The 17,270-nt window shown below is 51.5% G+C and overlaps 1 protein-coding gene across 1 annotated transcript; it reads right to left on the bottom strand.

Moving 5' to 3' along the window:
* Positions 1–1,953: 1,953 nt before the first annotated feature.
* SOX7 (SRY-box transcription factor 7) lies at positions 1,954–8,782 on the bottom strand. The gene is made up of 2 exons (XM_037042186.1): positions 8,352–8,782; positions 1,954–4,701 (listed from the first exon to the last, which is right to left on the bottom strand). The coding sequence occupies exons 1-2, from the start codon at positions 8,587–8,589 to the stop codon at positions 3,782–3,784; spliced, it is 1,158 nt and encodes a 385-aa protein (XP_036898081.1). The 5' UTR covers positions 8,590–8,782; the 3' UTR covers positions 1,954–3,781.
* Positions 8,783–17,270: the final 8,488 nt, after the last annotated feature.

Below are 17,270 nucleotides of genomic sequence, written 5' to 3'. Positions count from 1 at the left end.
AGCCCTACCAGCCCTTCTCCCAGTAGGGTCAGGGACATCTGAGCCGGACATGGACAATGAGTAGGGTGTCACTTGATAGATAATGGAAGAGGGGGTCTCCCTGGTCAGGAAAAAGCATGAGAAAACGTGAAAGTATGGAAAAAGAGACCACTTTCAGGGGACAATAAGCTTTCTGTGTAGTAGGTACACCTTGTGGAGTGGGTGATGGGGACCATGAGAGGCTTCTGCCACAGGGGCACTAACAGGCCACCAAGCCAGGTGTTAGGGGTGCTGAAGCTTGTACAATTGGAGGAAGGGGCTTTTAAAGGAAAAGATACAAAGTAAAATCTTCTTTTTTGCAAAGCTTATAAAAACGAACGGCCATGTAGCTACATTACCAGGGTCCTTCCCAGGAAGCAAGGGACCAAGAGGCATGAACCCCGTGATTCCACCTCTGTGCTCGTCCTGTGCCGTGGGTGACGAGCAGGCGCTGAGGGGTCTTAAGGAAAAGAGTGAAATGATAACATCTTCACTTTAGAAAACACAACTTACAAGTCTTCATACCCATGACTTCTTATCAGGCAAAGCAAAAAGTTCTCTTGTCACTCACAGCTGAGCGAAAGTGAAAGAGACAAAAAACGAAAAAGAAATCGAAAGAGTGGCCCTGTCGCCTGCCTATTCCCTGCCCTCCAGAGGCAGGACAACACCCCACCCCCATGGTGTGCATCCTGGAATGAAACATGCCCCTTTGGCACTGCCAAGGGCCAGTGTCTTAGGCAAACGCTGCCAGACAAGTCCTCCAGCCAGCTGATGCCCTTGGAAGTGCCACTGTCTGCACGGCCGCCTGGATGGCAATGAGTCCGCCTTTCATCTGTTTCTGGCCCTGTGATCTCCTTTGTCCATTCTTCTTTCCCTAGGCTGTGATAGGTACGCACTGGACCGCATGTATGGTAATTCCACATCATGGTGGAGCCCAAAACCTCATGCTGTGAGACTGTTAGGCTGACGCCGCCAACAAATGCCTAGGACAAGTGAAGGCTGAAACCCCAGCTACCACTGGCCCAGTGGGGTGGGGTGGGGTGGGGAGGGGAGGGGAGAGCTACATGGCCCCACCTCCCACCCTGGACCTCAGTGTCCCTGACGGCACAATGGGGTGGATGGATGACAGAGACCCACCTGGGGCTGTGGATGGGAAATATCCCATAAAACTCACTGTAAAACTCCCTACATCTAGAAGGTGCTATTAAAGTAATGACTACAGATTACGATCAGAATTGAAGGGGAAACATATGCCCAGTTGGGCCCTCCCAAGGCCCACTCCTTGGCCAGAGGGCCCGAAAGAACACAAGACTACCCTTGATTCGAACAAGTTACGACTGCTACACCAGGGAGAGAGCCAGACATGGGCGACCTACCCGGGGACTGAGTAATCCCCAGTTTTTTCCAGGCACTGTGTGGCTAGCATTTTAACCCTCAACCTCACAAGAAGTTTCCTCCTGTAATTGCTGGCCTGTCCTCTCCTTCCTCCTCACCGCATTCCATGCACTTTCGAGAGCCCACACACCTGTCATTGCCACGTCCATACCTACCTAGTAAAGAAGGCAATCCGGGTATTTCTCAAATTACTTCAAAAAAGGTGAAAAAAATTAACGTGGTAGCCTTAAGTAAGCAAGTAATTGGGCAGAATTTATTTCCTATCTTGAGGTAACACCTGGTTCTAATTGACAAGTGTGAAGATATCCTGAGGAGAAAAGTGTTTTGCAGATAGAGTATAAATCAGTCTTTTTTTCCATTACTCATAATTACAGCACTGTTTCCAATGTATCATATTAGACTTTATGACTTTGCCATAAACTCAAAAATCAAATAAGCCACTCCTATAAATCACAACTTTTTAAAATTAAAAGAAACTTGATAAGGCATGATACCTCCGCCTCCCTTGAAAATGTTTTCTTTTTTGCACAACTAGAATGGTCATTATACAAAAAGTGTTTATTTAAATTAAATATTTTAGACAAATCAATATCTACAACCATCCCAAAGTATGTGTAGTTCTTAGCAGAAAATGGAACAGTTTAGCTTGACATCTGTGCTCATGTTTTACAAGATTATTAATACACATTCTGGACGGCGCCAGTCAGTCATCCTGTCAGTGATTTTACTATTTATTACCAAACATTGTATACAGTCATAGCATAAAGATTAAGTATATTTTATAAGTGACTTTACAATTGGACTCCTTGGAAGGAAGAAAAAGGGTCTTTCAACAATACAAAATATAAGGTGAAAATAATAGGAGAATATATAAAACACATATTTCATACAAGCCATAATATGCTGACATTAAAAGACAAACAACTGCCTTGTTGCTCACTGTCAGGTATGTCCCTTCAAAGGAAGTCTGGGAGAAAGACAGCAATGCTCCGGGGGCGGGGCTCAGAAAAAACGTTCTGGATCACAGTGGGTCTCTGCTCTTTGGGAAGCGAGCACAGCGAAGGTGCCGTGGAGAAGTCGTGTTAAAGTGCTGTGTGAGGCTGTTACCTGAAGAACCATCTGGCTGGTGAGGGGGGTGAACTCCCACCCCAGCCATGGGCATCATCAGCCTTGGAATCTTCTGGTTAGTGGCCAATTCAGGTGTGGAGGGAGAGCAAAGGAAACACAAAAACAACCGCAGGAGAGGCAGAGAAGGAGTTGGAGACGGCATCTGCAGAGGGGAGCTGGAATTTTGCTGAGGAGTGTGCTGAAATTTTGCTCAAGAAACCAACACATTCAGAAGAGAGGAAATTCTTTTTAGGTTCCCTGTTCCTTGGGTAATTAGGAACAAGGAGTTGACAAAAAGTTGCCAATGTCAACAAGAGTATCTGATGTGGGCCGCACAGGCATGCAGGTGAGGGTGTGCATGAAGGTGTGCGTGCTGTGTGTCTCACACATGGACTGCGTCTGTTCAGGCTGCAGATACTCTCTGGAAATGAGTTAGTATGTTCTAATTTTTAAAAAGAACATATAAAATATACTTTAAAAATACAGGTTGAATCAATCTCATTTTCAGCGATGCAGCCAACCCTAGTGGTTAATTTTCCAAGTCGAGATGAGTATTTTCTTTTCTCAAATTGGAAAAGAGTCCATGCGGATGACTAAGACCTGGTTGGAAGGCAGTGCAAGTGCAGAAAGCCCTGGGCTGTGCGCAGGGAATCATCACAGGTTACACCTTAACCAGTTTGCTGAGTCAAACCTCCTTTTCCTTTCGGCCTTTTGAGAATCCTAAGTCAGAAAACCCTGGAGCAGAAAGGACCTTGGAGGTCAATTGTGCCCCTCACTTTAAAGATGGGGGTGCAGGCTGGAAGGCGAGGCCAGCTGGGGTGTCACCAGCCCTCTTGGGATCCTGGGTCCCTGGATCCCAGCCCTCGGTCCCCTCCGCATGAAGACCCCAAGTTCGGGTGCATCCTGCGCCTGCGTCAGAGCCTGGGCGGTGTCGTTGCTGCTGGGCTTCTCGAATGTTGGTTTTTGAGATGGGGATGGGGAGGAGAGATCTGAAAATTCTACCTGGAACCAGCGTCTCTCAGCAACGACCTTTCCTTATTCCTAGGTGTAGCCCGTGAAGACTCATTTGAAGGAACAGAATCAGAACGCAGTGGGGCAGGCAGGGAAGGGGTGGAGAGGGTCCTCGGATCCGCGGATCCCGGGTCGCAGCACCCTCAGGGCAGACGTGCCCGCTCTGGGCGGCAGCACCTCTGTGGCTCTGCTCAGGGCGCAGGACGGAGAGTGGCGGCGTCCAGGCAGGGCAGGACGGGCGGCCAGGGCCCTACGACACGCTGTAGCTGTTGTAGTACGTGGCCGTGGCATCCGCCAGCACAGAGATGAGGCTGGTCTCTGTGGGGCCCGGTGGTGTCGCCTGAGAGCTCGGGGCATGCCCGCTGAGAGCCACGGCCCCCGCAGCAGAGTCTGGGTGGCCGGGAGTGTTCAAATACTGGTCGAACTCATTACGATCCATGTCCCCCAAGAGTTCCACCTGGCTCAGCTGATCCAGCGCATCAAAGCCGGGGTGCTCGGGCGGCGGGGAGAGCTGGCCCAGGTGGGCGTGAAGGTTGGAGTGGAGAGGCGGGTAGGTGGCAGGGGAGTAATAGGCAGGAGACGGGGGACAGCCGGGAACAGCGGACATCATAGAGACGCCCGGGGACTGGCCGAGGGCCAGGGAGCCCAGAGGGTGGCGGCAGTGGAGAGGGCTGGGGGCGTACTCGGGGGAGTAAGGGGGCCGGGGCATGTGGGGGACGCGGCGGGAGTGCGCATGTTCCTCCCGGCACGGGGAGGAGAAGAAGGTCTGCTCCGGCTCCAGCGCGTCCAGGGGCGACATCTCCGGGGGCGTGGGCAGCCCGTAGGGGTACGTGTCCGTGCTGCCCGGGGTGCCGCCGCCCGCCGGCCCCTCGTGGTAGCAGCCCCGCAGGCTGGGCAGGGCCGCGCCCGGGGAGTACTCACCCCTGTCCTCTTTGTCCCCCAATGCCTCCCGGCTGGCGCCCCGCTTCTCGGGTAGGGCGTTCTGGTCCCGGGAAAGGGAACTGAGGAGGAAGCCAGGGTCCACGCGCTTGCAGAGGCGCTTGGCCTGCTTCTTCCTGCGCGGGCGGTACTTGTAGTTGGGGTAGTCCTGCATGTGCTGCAGGCGCAGCCGCTCGGCCTCGTCCACGTAGGGCCTCTTCTGCGACAGCGTCAGCGCCTTCCACGACTTTCCTGCTCACACAAGTCAGAGAAGGCCACGTTCAGCGTCTGCACGGCTTGGGGCGGCCGGTGCACCTGTCTCAGCCTGGCGCCCCCAAGCCCCAGACGGGCACACTCGGGCTCCCTCGTACCCCTACCCCGTCCGAGCCCCGTCCGGTCCGCGGCCCCACCTCTCTGGGAATAGCACGTAGGACCCACACACACAAAATACAGGAAGGCACTCCCCCTTCACGCCCTCTTCCCAGCGCGGAACCTGCCCTAGCAGCGCACCGCGAGGCCAAAACAACCTCCCTCGCCTGCGCGGGGCAAAACCACTTCATGCCAACGACACATACAGTCACATCACCTCTCATATAAAATCCATCAGGTAACACAAATATGCGCCCCACAGCGAAAGGCCAATGTCAGCCACAGGATAAAAACATGTAAGGACTACGGCATTGATGTGGATACTTTTAACCCTTGGAGAGGCAATTCTAATTATTTGTGCATTTTAAGGAAGAATTCTCTGCCTTCGCTGATTGTTGCTGTTTCTCAGGAAATGGTATTGTAATACTTATTTATGGCATAAATCTCACGGGCCTTCCCTTGAGGGAGCCCAGGTAGAGTTAGGTAGTTTCCCAGACATAATTAAATTATAGGATCCCACTTATTATCCCTTACATCTGAAGGTCAAAAGGACTCCTCTGTGTGAAAACCTGACCATGGCAGAATGCTAGCATTGGCCTGTGACATGCACATATGTACGTAAGAATGCACATGCAACAGGCACATGTGTACACACACAGGCCCATGCACTGCAGCTTCCAGTCATCTACTTAGGACCCTCTGACCATGGCAGGGGCAGCTGTGCAGCTGCTGGCTCTCCACACGGAAGTGAACACCCCTCAACTTCCCCAGGTCTCTGTTTTCCTCACTAGAAAATACGTTGTGATACTACCCAACACAAAACTCTCTCTGTAAAGAGCACCGCACACGTGCATCCCACTGGTACCGAAATGCTGGTTCCATTTGTATTTCCTATTTGTCCTTCCTCGCTTGTGTGCTGTTTTGTAAACTGCTTGGGTCTTTCCAAGTGCACAGCCCATCCTGCCAGCTGCAGGTTTTCTGAAGGTCACTTCTGGACCCCTTAGGTGGTCACCCCCTAGGGTGAACTCAGAGTCTACAACTTTGACAAGTTCTCCCAGGACCCTAATGTGTGCTGAAGTTTCAGAGTCTCAAGCCTGGAGGACAGGCCCAGATGAACCCTGTAAGGAGAGGGCACACCTCCCCCCCAGAGCCCTCTGCACAGGGTGAAGTAGAACTGTGTATGGCCACCCTCCTGCCTGTGCTGGGCTGGCTGGCTCTGCACCCAGGCTCTCGGCTGGAGGATGGTGATTACTAAAGGTGTCTCACCACTGGGATGAAAGTTTATCACTATTCTGACAGTCATCAATTAATGTAATTAGCTGTCACTTAGAAGGGGAAGATGAAAAGTGTTAAGGACTCTGGATTTGGAGCTAACTGGTCTGCAATTCCCAGCCTAGGGCTGAGACCACAAAGTTGTTGCAAGAAACCCAAGCCCCAGATGCCCCCACCCTCCCCTGTCTGTGGACTGAGTACATAAAATGTGGCTCTGGTTCCTAAGTGTACCCGGATGTTGCAGTATTAATAAAATATAAGTTAATTTTAAATGCCACTAAATGGGTAACTGCCTTTATGTGCTTTCTCATATAATAATTTTAGTAGGGACTAAAAATACTAGTGCTCATGGGTGAAACTTTTAGTGTTAAAGATTAGAAAGCTTATAGTAAAAAAAAATTGGCACTCACATCCCATCCAGTCCTTTCCTTTCCAAAGTCAGAAAGAAAAGGGTCGGGCGAGATCATGGGAGTGGAAATAGATCATCCTCTGAACAGATTAGAAAGACCGTATTTGAAAGAGCAACATCAGGTTGGTTCCCTTCACTCAGTGCCAATGGCTGTGTGGTTAAGCCGGAAGGAATCTGTGCTTTTCCTGCAAAATGAACTGTAACCTCTGAAAGCGTTCGTGCAAATAGACAGCAGGGATCAGCTTACCAGAGGCATTTGTCACCCAAGTCCCTTGGCCTGCCCTTTCCTCAGATGCAGGCAGCCTCAATTTTACAAGGCTTCCCAAATCAAGTTCTTCTCCATCTCTGGCCCTGGGTCTACAGCAGAAACCCTGCTGTACTCCTGTCACAAGAGCATCTGGGAACAGCACGTAGGACCCCCACACACACAGAACAAAAATTAGGGCCCCACAAAATAGTGTTTTTATTTCTTTAGCAATCTGAGGGAAAATAGAAACTTACAGAATGAAGAAAATGTTTTATTGTTGTGTATATTAATTCATTTGTCTTTGTGCCAACAGTATAAAATACAGCTTTAAATATTTTTTATGGAGGAAGGGGCTCACTAAGATGAGGCTTCCTGGGCAGGGCGAACCAGGAGGCTGGGCCGTAAAAGGCTCTTTGAAGTCAGCACTCCACCAGCTGCTTTGAGAGGGTCGATGGACTGCAGGAGAGACACCTCTACAAGGCCTGTGGCTTTAATCAGCAGAAAGGGGGGCAGCCTCAGTCCCTGGTTTGGACCAGGAAGGAGCCCAAAGCTCTGACGGAAAAAGGAAACCGGCTCCTTTGGTTTGGGGTCTGGCGGGGTTGGGAGAGCAAGGCCGATCTCTGGTGACCACACACTGTCCCTGCGCACAGGGCCTAGGGCCCCCTCCACACACAGTGTACTCTCAAAAGTTCCCACCGGTTAAAATGGATAATAAATACTGCATCAAAGGGGCTAAGAGGTTAGGAGTAGGGCAGGGTTGAAAAAGTGCTCAGCTCCAGACCCGGGAGAGACTAGAAACCCTGACAGGAACTCTGGTTTTTCCGACGTGCCCTAACATCCTCTCTCTCCTCTCCTCTGGTCTGACTCACCCTGTCCCTAGTGCGACCACTCCTGCTGGGACCACAAAACATCACTAGGGAAGCAACAGGGTCAGGCTCCCAGACAGACAGACAGACAGACTGCCCTCAACAGCTGTCCTAAGTACCTAGATGAAGCTAACTAAACTGGTGTGATTGAGAAATAGCGTCGAATGGAGTCTACTTGCAATACTTCTTTTTTTTTTTTTGCTGTTGCTTTAATAATAAAGTTAAAGTAGTGATGTGTTCCCACAAGGTCTCTCTATGAATATTCGTTAATCGTCGTTACCACCTCCCTCTGTGATGGTGCCCGCGGTAAAGTGGGTTTCCCACTCCGGTGTTCCTAGCAAAGGCCAGTTCTACCCCGTCTCAGCGTTTCCATCCTGGTAGTTTCCTGAGTGCGGGTCTCCACAGCCGGGCGACCCGGGCCTGGACGCTGTCCCGCTCCATCTGTACCCTAGGACCCTCAATTCCTCTCCTGTCTTCACGAGTGGACCTCCGAGGCCACCCCGGGGCCACGTTGTTTCACTTTGGGCCTTGTCACGGGGTCCCTACTCTGAATCCCGGCCACCGCACTCACACCCGCGCTCGCACAGATGCCCAACCTGGCGCGCACCGAGACGCCCGCGCTCTCCGCGCGTCCCCGCCTGCCGGGTTCTGCCCCGCTCTGCACGCTTTGCCCCAGACCGCCTCTGCCTGCGCCCCCAGCCCGCGACCTCAGGGCGCGCCCTCCCGCCCGATCACTCACCCAGCATCTTGCTGAGCTCGGCGTTGTGCAGGTCCGGGTTCTGCACCGCCAGACGTTTCCTCTCGTCCTTGGCCCACACCATGAAGGCGTTCATGGGCCGCCGGATACGGCTCTCCGACCCCTTGTCCCCTGGAGGGCGCGGGGCCGCAGGCGGCGACAGCCCATCAGAGAGCTCCGCTTCCAGAGCTGAGCATTCGAGCCCCTCGGGCCACGGGTAAGTTCCCAGCAGCGAGGCCATGGCCGCACGGGGGTCGCCTCGCTTCGCCTCACTGGGCGGGCTCTTGCCTGGCCCTCGCACTGGTCGGGGCGTCCAACTTGGCTCGCAGCCGCGTCCCGGCCCCTTATTTATCAGCTTTGGGCTGTCGCGTCCTCCAATGACTCTTGAAGGCGGCTCCGCCCCTCCCTCCGTCTCCGCGCGGCCCCCTCCCTGCGTCCTGGGACGCCAACTCCCCTCTCAAACCCGCGGGGAGCGGGAGAGAGAAGGAGGGCCGCTTCCCATCGCCCGCCCCCAGCCCGCCCTTCCACCTCGTTGGTCCCTCCAGGGATTCCGCGCCCCGCCGCCCCAGGGCCGCCTCCCGTCCCGCCCGCTCCCGGCGCAGGTGCCGCAGAGCTGGGAGGTAGGCACTGCCCGCAGTCACCTCGTCCGAAAGTAGGACCCGGACTTCAGGGCCCTAGCCTCGGCCACCAAGGGCCAGACTTCACCAACTCCTCCCGGGCGTGGAATCCTACAGAGAATCGAGACCAAACAGGTTTCGCTGGGAATGGCGGGGCACAAGGGACATTAACCATGCATCCCCCGCCCCCCGCCCCCCAGAGAACACACCTACTGCTTTTCTAAAATGACCCCGGCTCCCAGACAACTTTGGTGATCACCAGAGGCTAAACTTGGCTCGGGCTGGATCCCGCATCGGGTTCTACTCAGTGCCAACCCGAGGGCCCCCTTCGGTGGCCCCGCAGCACCCTGGCTCTTGGAGAGCATTGCTGCGTTCTCAGTTCTTATTCACTCTGCCATCCGCTTTCTCTCGTCTACCATCCCTCTCCCCGTCCCACCCTAGTGCCTGGTATCCAGGTCTCCAGTTCCCTTGCCTCTAGCTTTTCTCTCCAGGAATTCCCTTCTCGTATTTTCTCTGTTCTCCTCCCACCAGCTCCCACAGAGCGAGTGGAGTCACCCGGCCCTCCCACACAGGGTCCCCTATGACTTTGGCAGGACTTGAGAGCCCTCGGGTTCCCCTCATCCTGACACCCCCAGGGCAGACGGGGGCTGCAGGTTCTGGACCTGCGCTCAACTCAGAGCGCCGCGGACTGATTGCTCACCGACGTCCCTGGAGGACTTGAACCCCTTCCCTCCAATGACAGCCCCGTGTCGCCCTGCTTAGTGTGAGTAGGACCGTTCGCCTGGCTCTTACTTCAGTGCTGGCACACAGTAGGTGTTCAGGCACCGCCAAATAAGTGAATGAATAAGTGAGTGGGTAAATGTGTTTTAGACGCACCCTACTGTATAAAAAACCCGGCAATCACAAGGCTTGACTAGATTCTGGAATTCAGTCCACAAATATTTGCTGAGCACCACCCCTGTGCGTGCTCCTCAGAAGTGACCCTGAAAGGGGGTAGCGTTGTCATGGGAGGACTGCGAGTCTGGAGTCGGAGCCTGTCCTCTGGGTTTGGGTTGCCTAAAGCGTGACTCTGGGCAAGTTCGGTATCTCTCTAAGCCTCCTTTCTTTATCCTTTAAGGAGGACGATGATAAGACTCATCTCACAGGGCTCTTGTGAACTTTCAATGAGATAATATATGGGAAGTCCAAACTCTATACATAATGGAAGATGTTAATATAACTCTAGACAAAGAGCCTCTAAGTCCAGGTTTCAATTTGCCAGCGTGCAATGACTGAGTTCACAGGGGGCGTCGTGTTCGTAATATGCTCGCCAGGACCGGCCCCAGGGCTAAAACTCCGCAAATGAATGGAGAATGTCCGGATTTTAATCTCTAAAACCTCGGATAATTTTCACACGAGAATCGGCTTTCCACATAAAAATGGAAAGCTTAGTTTTCCTCTCCCTTCCAGCCAGGATCCAGTAGCGGCACCCTAGGCCCATGCGCTTCATCCGCTGCCCTCTCGGGCCGGGGTTGACCAGCGAAGGGCGCCTGACACGGCGCAGCCCAGATTGGAAAGTGGGTGGTTTGCAGTCAGACAGCATCCTGGAACCTGAGGTGGAGCGGTGGGGCTGACTGGCGTCGTGGGATGGGCAGGGAGGGGTGGGGGAGGTTTGCGGAGAGAATGTGTCCGCGATCCAGGCGGGCTTCCCTGCACCGGGAAACCTAGGCCATTTCCCGTGTTAGACCCCTCTTGCCAGAAATTCCTTTAGAAAAATCCTGGGCCAGAATGCTCTGGGAACCACAGGGAGCTCGGGCCGCGCCCGTCCGGGGAAGGGCAATTTGTGGGGGGCTGGGAAGGGGAGGGAGTGGAGAGCGGATCGCTGCAGGGGCAACTGTGCTGCAGCCGAGAACCCCTGGAAAAACTTGTCTTCGACCCATTCAAACCCTACCGCCCTCCAGGGCGGAGAGGGTGCTTCACAGGGTCAGAGGCCTCTAGGGGACAGCGCCCCCTTGCCGGCCGCGGGCGTCCCCACTCCGGCGCCAGCCTCTGGCGCCCTCCCAGCGTAGTTCCTGAGCAGAACGCGCACGCTGTGGGGCCGTGCCCAGGAACCACGTTTGGAAGATACGCGAGACTCCAGCTTCGCAGAGCGGGCAAGTTGGATTCCATAGACCCACGGCAAAAATGGAGAAAATAGCGGGGGCGGGAGCAGAGAGAATACGTATCATGATTGCTGTTTCCAATCGTTTACTTTCCTGTATTTCGTCCGGAGAGAGCGCTCCAGCCTGGGTTTCCAGGACCCGAGGTTTAGCAGCCACTTGCTAGCACTGGCGCAGCCCCGATAGTGTGAGCTGTCCGCGTCTGGGAAACCCGGCTCGTTCGCTCATTCCATTCCTTAATTTCTTCATTAACTTGCACCAATGCATTGATTTACTTGGGCAACTTTATACGAGCGTGCTCTGGTGCGGGTGGACGCGGGGTCAAATGTGATTCTGACACCTCTCGGGTCACTGCGACCTTCAATCCTCCGGAGCTCTGCGTAGATCCCAAGCGTCCCCTAAGTCCGGGGCTCATAGGGCTGAGCAAGAGCGTCAGGGTTAACTCCTGCTCCGGCCAGCGCTGGGCCCAGGACCGAGGCCAGTTAGCTGTTGGTCCAAAGGCTCATCGATTGAGGCTCGGCGCTTGAATCCGCAAGCAACCCAACCAAGAAATGTGGAGACGTAGGCGCTGTGGCGTGGGTGCTTGGACGCGCGGCAGGCGTGGGATGGGGGTCCCTGCAGACAAAGGCGAGCAAAGTCAGAGCGATGGGGCCGCGCGTGGCGACTCGGGGGGCACAGTGGACACTGTGTGCGTGCACCGTGCAACGACCCTGCCTGGCACACAGACCCGAGCCTTACTCTTCCGGTATGTGATGTGTACACTACGCTTTCTGCTCCTCTTAAATGTCCTTTTCCTTCTTTCTTTTCTCTACCCTGTCTTTTTTCCGCTCCTCCTTCCTTGCTTCCCTGCTTCTCTCCTTCCTTTCCCCCTCCTCTCCTCCGCCCTTGCCCCTCTCATTTCTCCCCTTTCCCTTTCTCCCCACTTTCCTTCTCTCTGCCTCTCTACCATCTTTGCCTGTGGCTCCGTAGCTCGCTGAACGTGGGTGCCCAGGAACACAGGACTTGAAGTCAGAAACCCCGAGTGCAAGTTGCATTTACCTGATCTCAGTCTCAGTTTCTTCACTTGTAAAATGGGGATAGGATTACCGATACAGTATTTGCGAGAGCACCTTGCATGTTTAAAGAACTGTGAAATGTTATAAAAATAATGAATGAATATTTAAATGAAATGAACAGGGTCAGGCCTCCAGAACGTTTTCCTGGAGGAGCCTTCCTTATTCTGTCCCCTTGTTCTATTCCCAACTGAAGAATTTTGGTGACTCCAGGGCCCCGGGGCTCCCGGCCAGAGCAAGCTCCGCAGTGTTGCTACAGTGGGCTGGTGGAGCCACAGGGCTGCACCAGGGCTCCCTTGTCTTTGCAGCGGCTTTTGGCATGTGTTTTGCTGGTGCTTTTTTGTCCCTCACAGCAGGCTGGAGGTGGAAATGATCATCACCATCTTCTCTGCTCACACGGACTTATCCGTACTCCGTACTTTATTCACAGTCTTTGGAAAGCCATTCTCTGGCTCATCAGAGCCTCTATATAGCCCCTGTGAAAGTAGGCAGTCCACATTTTTAGTGTTAAGCTGTTTCCCAATGAGGCAGGTGAGGCTGCAGCGCGCAGGTGGCAGGCAGTGCAGAAACCTGAACGTACATCTCTGTTCCTCACGCCTTTGCTTCTGGGTTCCAGAGCTGCCTCGGTCTGAGCTCCCAGCTCCGCACCCTCCTCAGAGTCCCAGACCAGAGAGCAGGGCTTCTAACAAGCTGCTGAGTCCCGCCCCCCCCCCCGCTCTTGTGCCTTCTCACTCCCATTTCTCCAAGTTCCATTGGACCTTTCCTCATCCAAAGTGTGCTAAGAGGTTCAAGGTAATGTGAAAAGCAAATGGGCAAACCCTGTTGGCTACGGGTGAGGCGTGTGCTGGAGAGCCAGGAAACTGGACAGAGACCTGCTGGCCACCTTCTCGTCCAGCAACCAGATACCCTGACTTCCCTTCAAGAATCTGCTCTCAGAGTTCCATTCTCTTAACCCACATAAATCTCTTCACAGTCATGTAGGAGAAATTCATCAAGGTCCCTAATTTAGAATTACTTGGGGGCAGGTGGGATTCAGCCACAACGCGTGGATTTAAGATGTACCTACAGCCTTACTTGCATGTACCGGCAAGCAGGCAGGGCGCAAGGACACTGGTGCAGAGTTTCACAGCATCCAAGGTTTAACAGCTTTCCCTCTGGGGACTCGGGGGAAGGAAGTAGGACTTTCAGATGCCATCGCTCCTGAATGTGGGGAGTGTAGACCCCCTGACCACATCCAAACATTTCTGCAGGAAAGACTTAATAGTACCAAACACTAGAGTTCAGAAACCCAAATTTTCTTGGGGTCCCCCAGATCAGGTTTCCTGGTTACTAAAGACTCTCCCCTCTATACCTGCTTGCTCATCCATGATTAATCACATCTCCTACTGAATGCTGGGAAGCACCTGGACTTGGAGCCAGAAGACATGAGTCCAGTCCCATCTGCCACGCATGCACGTGCACATTTGAGCGAGTCCCCTGCCCCGTTCTCAGGGCGGAAAGCCTTGTGGGCCCAGGGAGACGAGGGCTTGCCTGTGTGTGCGCCTTCTTGCAGCAGCGCCGAGATAAGCTAATGCTCACTCCGGGGTTTGTGCCTGCTTCCCTCAAGCACCCAGGGCTGGGGAGAGTTCCATGTCCAGGACAAACCTTCTCCACACTAATTTCCCCCCACTCCACTCTGAACAATAATTAGTTTTTCTCCTGTAAGGGGGAACGATTATGGCACTGAGACGATCCTTATTTAGTGGATCAGAAGCTACACTTTCAAATTTAGATAGGAAAACCAACAAATTATAAGAAAAACTAACAGTTGGTTCTGGGGGTATGTTTCTATCTCCTTATTCTATTGCCCTTTCTTTCCAGATGCCCAAGAGGAAGAAGGGAAGCTGACTAGAAAATGCCTATAAACAATGCACAATGAAAAATAAGTCTTTTCTCAGGCTACCTCCACCCATCTGATTTCTGGGTAAACAGTGTTAGGCTAACGACTGATGTCATGAAGAGAGGTGTCATCATGAAGAATTGTCAGCTGCCAACAATTCGGCTGTAAGCAGCAGGGGACACTTATGTTTAGTGTGTGAGGTTGCTTTAATGGATGCATTTCAAACTGCCAGTATTTTACATTTATGTTTTTACTGAAGTACGGTATGCCTACAGCACAGTGCAGAGACCGTGAATGCTGGCTGCAATTTCACTGCACGGACACACCTGCATACTGCTCAGCTCGTGAAACAGAATGTTACTGGTTCTACTAGTTTAAGGCTCCCCTTCCCACTCAATTTTAAGTTTCCTTAGGGCAGGAACTGAGTATCATTGGGTTTTAAAATATAGTGTATTAATAGAAAATTTGAGGTATAGTAAGGCCAACAGAGCAGAAGATGACTGCCACTAAAAAGCTAGTGATTGACAGTTCCCAAGAGGCATCTCATGCTACAGGGACCACATGGAGAAGCGTTGGGAGAGGGGCAACTGCGGGCAAGAGCCTTTGGTGGTTTCTCCAGAGGGAACAGCGAGGAAGGGCAACCAGGCTTAAGATCAGCTAAATATGAATAACTTGAGTGGGCACTGGGGCATAAAGGTATCCTTAGTTGTCAGGTACCTGCCCGTGGGGTGATTAGGGCAGGTGGATGGAAGCCCAGAGTTTGAGAGCCCCATAAAGACAGAGGTTGGGGGTGTGGGTTTGTATGACAGGTGACTAGCAGGTAAGTTATTTACTAGCTGCAGGAACCGGCTAGCCTTGGGAGGGGCAGTCCCTTCAGAATCACCGAGGCCAGAGATGGCAAAGCAACAGCATTCGCACACTCATTAACGCACACTCATCTTTGATAGTCCGGAACCTAAAATAATGTACATGGTGGGTACTCAGTGAAAGGGGAAAGATGGAAGGAAGTAAGAAAGGAAAGGGTGAGGGCAAAAGGAACAGTGCACAGCGGGGCTGGCTAGTTGGGCAACAAGGGGGCTGCCTTCAACAGCCTCACGTCCCACAAGCGCTGGAGTGAGTTGCCTATAGCAACTCACGTGAAGAGACTCCATTCAACAATTCCTGGATTTATACTCAGAAAGTTGGGATGTCTCAGCAGTCTTAGACATCCCTTTGTGACGCCTTCACTGGAAACACACTCCTCATTCAACATATCCACTTAGACTAGCTGGCTAAATTGGTCCTCAAACCATTGGCCCTGTATCTGACAGCGGGTCCGTGAAGGGCTGTGCTCCAGTTATCTATTGCTGTGTAATAAGCTACCATAAGCTTAGTAGTGCAGACAACAGCTCTTCTGCTTGATGCCTCTATGGGTCAGGAATTTGGACAGTGCACAGTGAAGATGCCTGCTTCATGTCAGATGATGTCTTAGCTGGAAGGACATGAATGACTGGAAGTAACTCGAATGGTCATGGTATATAAGCATTGCAATGTGCTGTTGAATTCCGTTTGAGTATTTTTTTTAAAGATTTTATTTATTTACCTTTAGAGGGAAAGGGAAGGAGAGAGGGAGAGAAATATCAATGTATGCTTGCCTCTTGTGGGTCCCCTGCTGGGAACTGGCCTGCAACCCAGGCATGTGCCCTGACTGGGAATCGAACCGTGATCATCTGGTTTGAAGGCTTGTGCTCAATCCACTGAGCTACACCAGCCAGGGCTCGTTTGAGTATTTTTGTGGAGGGCTTTTGCATCTATATGCATGAGGGATATTGGTTTGTAGTTTTCCTTGAGTCTTCGGTTTTGGTATCAGGATAATGCTGGCTTCACAGAATAAGTTTGAAGTGTTCCCCTCCCCCTTTGGTCTTTAGATGAGTTGGAGAAAGACCGGTGTTGATCGTTCCTTATATATTTGGTAGAATTCACCTGTGAAGCCATTTGGTTCTGGGCTTTTCTTGGCTGGGACATTTTTAATTACTGATTCAAACCCCTTCTTAGTCATAGGTCTATTCAGATTTTCCCTTTCTTCATGATTCAGTTTTATCAGGTTGTGTGTTTCTCAGAGTTAGTCTACTTCATTATCCAAGTTGTTGGCATACAATTGCCCATAGTGCTCTCTAACTACTTATATAACATGCCTTTTATTTTCATAAAATCGGTACTAGTGTTTCCTCCTTCATTTCTAAGTTTAGTGATTTGAATCTTTGCCTTCTCTTTCTCAATCTAGTTAGGAGGTTTGTCAACTTTATTGATCTTTCACAAGAAGGACCTCTTGGTTTTGTTGCTGTCCTACCATTTTTCTATACTCTATTTTGTGTATCTCTGCTCCAATCCTCACTATTTCCTTCCTTCTGTTGGCTTCAGATTTAGTTCTTTTTCCTAGTTGCTAAAGGTGCAGAGTTAGATTGCTGATCTGAGACCTCTCTCTTTTTTAATGTAAGCATTTACAGCTACATTTTTTTCCTTCTTAATATCACTTCCTTTTATTGCATCTGATAAGTTTTGGTATTTCTTAATCCTCTTCATGATTTTTTCTTTGGCCCATCGATTGTTTGAGATTGTGTTGTTTAATTTCTACATATTTGTGAATTTTCTAATTTCTCTTCTGTTGATTTCTAGTTACATACCACTGTGATTGGAAAAGATACTGACTTCAGGTTTTAAAAACTTATTAAGTGTTGTTTTATGGTCTAACATATGGTTTCCCAGAGAATGTTCCATGTGCACTTGAAAAAAATGTATATTCTGCTGTTGTTGGGTGATGACCTGAATATGTCAGTTAGATCCAATTGGTTTATAGGGTTATTCAGGTCCTCTGTTTTTTTTTAAATATGTTATTTATTTTTATTTTAGAGAGAGGGGGAGAAAGGGAGAAAGAGAGGGAAAGAAACATTGATATGCAAGAGAAACATTGATCAGTTGTCTTGTGCACACTCCCAACCAGGGACCTGGCCTGCAACAAATGTGTGTGCCCTGAACTGGTGACCTTTCCGGCTCTGCTGGATGATGCCAAACCCACTGAGCCATGCTGGCCAGGGTCAAGTTCTCTGTTTATTTACTAAGCTTGGGTCTAGCTGTTCTATCCATTGTTCGCACTGGGGTATTGAACTCTCTTTCTATTACTGCAGAGCTGTCTCTCTCTCCCTTCAATTCTGTCAATGTTTGCTTCATACGTTTTGGAGTCCTGGTATTTGGTGCAC

The sequence above is a fragment of the Sturnira hondurensis genome, unplaced genomic scaffold (assembly GCF_014824575.4).
Source record: "Sturnira hondurensis isolate 20B ecotype Veracruz unplaced genomic scaffold, ASM1482457v3 Scaffold0003693, whole genome shotgun sequence".
NCBI lineage: Eukaryota > Metazoa > Chordata > Mammalia > Chiroptera > Phyllostomidae > Sturnira > Sturnira hondurensis.
This window is presented reverse-complemented; position numbering and strand designations above follow the sequence as displayed.

Bases quoted from the DNA above. Each gene is read 5' to 3' on its own strand.
- SOX7 (XM_037042186.1), bottom strand. From the start codon at position 8,589: ATGGCCTCGCTGCTGGGAACTTACCCGTGGCCCGAGGGGCTCGAATGC. The intron at 4,702-8,351 runs GTGAGTGATCGG...TTGTGTGAGCAG, and splicing joins CGAGCTCAGCAAGATGCTGG to GAAAGTCGTGGAAGGCGCTG.